We start from the raw sequence: 5,060 nt of genomic DNA, 5'->3' as shown, positions 1-5,060 counted from the left end.
TTCGCCAATATCTTTATGAGTTCTCTGGAAGAACAGCCGCTGGATAGTTGCCTCTTTCTTTCCACCCCTTGTTTATAAACGTTACGTCGATGACACGTTTGCTCTTTTCAAAACGTGATTTTTAATGCCGACTCCTTTTTAGACTATGTTAACCCCCAACACCCTAACATCAAGTTCACCCTAGAGAAGGAATCTATAATAAATTACCGTTCCTGGATGTTATTGTCTATAAAGTGAACAAGGGTTTTTTTATACAGGGATTTTATAGAAAAAGATACTTTTACAGGTTTTGGGGGTTCACGAATTTTCTATAGCTTCTGTCATTCTAATTTTAAATTAAACTCCATTTCTACTCCTCCCCAACAGGGCCTTTTACACACTCGTTCAGTTGGATGACCTTCCACGAGAGGTCGTAAACCTTTGGCGAACTACTTTAGTAATAACTGTTTTCCTCAAAAGGTGTCTCAGAGCCTTAAACAAGTTCTTAGACAAGAAAATGGAAATGCCCACTGCTATCCATACTGTGCCGAAAAAAATGAAAAATGTTATGCAACGTTCCCTTTACTTACATGATTATTTTTTAGGAAAAAGTGTCTAAAATTAACTTCAGAGAGAATTGCTGCCTTAATCTAAAATTGATTCCCTAAAATCCTGCACCATCGGGTCCTTCTTCAAGCTCAAGGAACAAAAGTTAGTCCGTTGTTTACATCCAACGTTGTTTATAAGTATAAACTTGCCCACCCCCAGGGGTAACCAGGGGCACTTACGTTGGATGTACCAAACGACTGCTAAGGGTACGCATAGACGCCCATAGAGGATTAGTTTTAGAAACAATCCATATAAGGAATCATTCCAAATTATGCAAAACATACATGATAAAACTAAGATTTTCAGATAATAGGACAAACGCAGAAAAACAATGACCTAACAACCCTAGAGTCCATAATGATAAATAACTGTCCCATCTTAAACCCCACCCCAACATCATCTACACAATTGTTCATTTGCTTAATGGGCCCTTATTTGTCTTGTCGTTGCTTACTGTACGTTGTGTCCTTGTTTATTATTATTGTAACTTTGTTTTAAACAGTTTCCTTTTAAACTCCCGTCTGGGGTAGGTCCTTTTCGTGCCAATGGTGTTGTTTTTTTTGTTTTTTTTATATATATGTATATTTTTAAATGAGCTAACATTTTAAATAAGTGATTTTAGTTAAATATTATTATAAGTGTTTTTATGATTAATTATTAAGAATCAGCTCGCTGTATTTCAGCCTTGAAGATGCAACAATGTAGTTGTGAAACGTTGGCATTAGCAATAAAACCTCCAAATTATATCGAATGCCTTTCCCTGGACGCCTACAAGTATGATTTCGAGAGCTGCAGCTCCAATTTTTTAGTATATATATATATATATATATATATATATATATATATATATATATATATATATATATATATATATATATATATATATATATGGCACATTCAAGTTTTTCAGATGTAAGTATTATGAAATTGAGTTACAAATCTCCTTTACAGAATTGTTGCCAAAATGTTCCCTGGAGCCCAAGATCCCTACAACAACATTAAAGCCAGGAGAAGAAACTGGGCCAGACTTAGGGATGTTTACAAAAAGAGAAAACCTGAATCTACAAGTTCCCTGGAGGTCTTTGAAGATGATTCATTGGAAGATGAATTGATTAAAGATGAATCATGAGGAACTGTTTGATGCACATGATGGTCCCACCTCTTAATTGCATAATAAATCTTCCTTCCAGATCTATATTAAAAGTAGTTCAGGACTTACAGATTTTTGCATATTGTATACAGTTTACAAACATTACAGTTATTACAATATTGGATTATAGACTACTGCATCTCCCAATTTTAATCCAATGGTACAGATGCCTTTGTAGATACCTGATATATGCACTGATAAATACCTTAGATTGCCATATTGTAGAAACTTATGTTCTCTACAATATGAATCTTATATGAATAAAAAACAGCTATTTCGTAAATCTTGCATTTAGGTACTCAGCTGTATTTCTAGCAACTAAACTTTAATTTATGAAATAGGACAGTATTGTGGGTGATTTGAATTTTATGACTGGTATACAGTAGCCATACTGGACCAAACTCAAGTTGATGCACATACACTAGACATGTAAATGCATAACTGTATTTTATAAAGATAGGTGTTTGTAAAACTCTATCAGTGCCCCATTTCGTGGATTATTTAGTTCCATATAGCTTTAATTTGTATTTTTATAAAGAATGAAAATGGACGACCAAATAACAAACAATTTATTATTTAATAGAGGAGTGAGTTTCGAAATCCAGTTTATTCATAAGGTATTTTGGCATGAGGGACGTAAAGAAAATTAGTTGAATAATTAGAAGATCTATTTTTAGAGACCTAATTACAGCTATTCCATTATTTTCTCTCATTAGCTACAAAACATTGTTTCAACTTTTTTATATACTACTACGTACATCAATCAGGTTATTCCATTATCTTGCGTATTAGTAAGTACATTTTTAAGTTACTTATTGAAAATGCTTTAAGATTTAAGGGATCCAGATGTCTTATTAACCTTAACTTGGAGACATTTTGCTTTACCATAGATTCTTTATAAGCATAAAAGAAAGCCAGGTTTATCGTTATACAGTTGTACTGTATTCCAACAAATATTGTGTATTATTGCATACTAAATGAAAGTTACAATAGTTTATGCAACAAACCTAGTAATCCTTCACATCCAAAAGTAATGATCTTTACATATCCAAAAATACGTGGATGTAATTCTCTATCTTGCTTGTGTACCAGTACAATTCCAAACCAGGGTATCTCTGATAAGTAAATATCAAATGATTACCTTCTTGTTTGTTTCTTATGTTAAAACTTATGTAACTGGTAAATAAGACCTGTATAGATAAATGAGGTACTAAGAGATTCTCCATGGGTTGTCTTACCTAGTTTTGTAAATGAATATAATTGAGTTTTATCAATTAAAGTCAACCAACCAAACATTTTTGGGAAGTGATGGAAATTTTAGCTTTTTATTAAGTAATGGAAACCTTAGAGTTTGGAGTCTGTGATATAAAATTATAAGAAATTTTTTAAAATGATGAGAAGTCTGATTTCCATATCATCAGCTACTTGAATAGTTTCCTTCTCTTTCCAAGAATGTTTCCCATTGATGCACAGGATAGTGTAACCCAAACCATAACGTTAATGCTGCCAACACTCACAGACTTTTTCATAAGACCAAAAAGAAGTCTTATGTAAATGTGTTCATTTTAATGAGAAAGCACCCAGAAAAACAAAATCATTAGCAGTAAGAAAATTGCGGTGTTGAATTACATAAGACTCGAAATTGGCCAAGTACCTATTTTCTGTGTTTACTTTCTCCAGAAAAAACTGATTAAGCCGCACGAGTTAGTTGATAATTGTTTGGTGCTTAGACTTATATAATTTTAATGACTAGAGAATATATATTGTAAATATCTTAATAAAAGACAAATTGTATTTTTGTGCCATATACTAAATAAGTTTAGGTGATCGCATAAAGAGTAGTAATGATGTTGTTTATATGATAATTGTTTTCTTTTTATTACACTTTTGTCTTAAAGACATTATTACAGAGTATAATTTTAAGTTTGGGTATAGCACAACGGTTCATTGGAATAACGTGAAACTTACCATTATATTCATGTCTATTTAATGTGTTACGTATTGCCTCTGTGTTTTTTCTCCTGAGTCATGTGCTGGTGTAAACTGCCCGAAAATGTAAATCATTTTATGGATTTTTTATTTTTTATTGTCTGGATGAGGCCTTTTATCTTTAATTACTGATATTGTACTTAAGTTTGTATAAATACTGTACATAAGGAAACTTGAGAAGTGTAGGTGATTTCACAGCTCACCTAGTAAGTATATGAACTTGATATTATCCACTTTTTACCCTTTTTTACTATCATTTGCATCATAAAGTACAATCCCTATTTACATTTATTTTTTCATAAAAAAAAATACCTTTAGACCATTTCCAACTTCTTCCCTAATTTTTCAGTTTGGGAGTTAAGATACAAGTAGAAAATTTTATTTTGAAATCTATTTTTTTCTAAGATGGTCAGTAACATTTTATCTCAGTGTTGTTGAGTCTCCAAAACACCTCAAGCATTCGCTTCTGAAAAAATGTATAATTAAAATGACTTGCTGAAAAGGATATCTTTTTAATATTTTTGAATATATTGAAAGTAGCTACTGTAACCATTGTAATTTTTTATTAGCCATAAAATAATGTAACATTCTGTTTTAAAGTACTTATGCCTCATTCACATGTTTCAGTCTTTTATCTTTTCAGGAGAAATTATGAGATGCTTTAAATATGTAAACTTTACAAAGGACACAATGCAGTACATGTAGTAGTTTAGAAAATTTGCTTTTGCAGATTATCCACTGACAACTGACTTTGCTTCATAGTGCAATATGAATAGTTGCAACAGTTGAATTACTAATACAGAAACTTGTGACAGTAAATCAATGTTTGCTTCTTTCCGAAATTCGTCACTGGATATTCTGTCTTTTTTGCAATTACCTCCTCTATTACATGTATTGATGTACTCCATAATGTGCTGTGCTTGATCATCAAGTAATGTACAATGCAGAAATATATAACATTTTTGTTTTTAATCGACAATTTTGTATCATCCTCCTTCACTTCTACAGTCCTCTCTTAAGAGAGGGGAGCATATATAAATATACATGTCATCAAATGGAAGTTATTTTAATTTGTAGCAAAACTATTTTGCACTGCACATTTAAATTTTCAGATTCAGTGAAATTCTAGTTTGTGAATTAAGATATATTGAGAGGTCTACTGTTATATCATGCAAATGGGATGAAAAGAAACAAAATTCATTACTGTTATTTTGTCATATCATATCTTGCTTTTGGAGTACTATATTTTGCATTTCACATACCTGTAAACACACATTTACTTTAGCATAGTGAAAAAGATTTTTACCCCATAGAGTATAATGATTACTGATAC

General features: G+C 31.5%; 1 protein-coding gene across 1 annotated transcript in view; it reads left to right on the top strand.

Annotated features, from left to right (window-relative positions):
- LOC135219420 (cGMP-dependent 3',5'-cyclic phosphodiesterase-like) overlaps nt 1-4,699 on the top strand; it is a 7,704-nt gene extending 3,005 nt beyond the window's left edge. Inside the window, exon 3 of the mRNA XM_064256186.1 lies at nt 1,540-4,699. Within this exon, the coding sequence (XP_064112256.1) occupies nt 1,540-1,717 (178 nt within the window). The 3' untranslated portion in view covers nt 1,718-4,699. The remainder of the gene's footprint in view (nt 1-1,539) is intronic.
- Nucleotides 4,700-5,060: the final 361 nt, after the last annotated feature.

Source organism: Macrobrachium nipponense, chromosome 1 (assembly GCF_015104395.2).
Source record: "Macrobrachium nipponense isolate FS-2020 chromosome 1, ASM1510439v2, whole genome shotgun sequence".
NCBI lineage: Eukaryota > Metazoa > Arthropoda > Malacostraca > Decapoda > Palaemonidae > Macrobrachium > Macrobrachium nipponense.
Note: the sequence above shows the minus strand (reverse complement) of the source record. Positions and strands in the feature narration are given on the sequence as shown.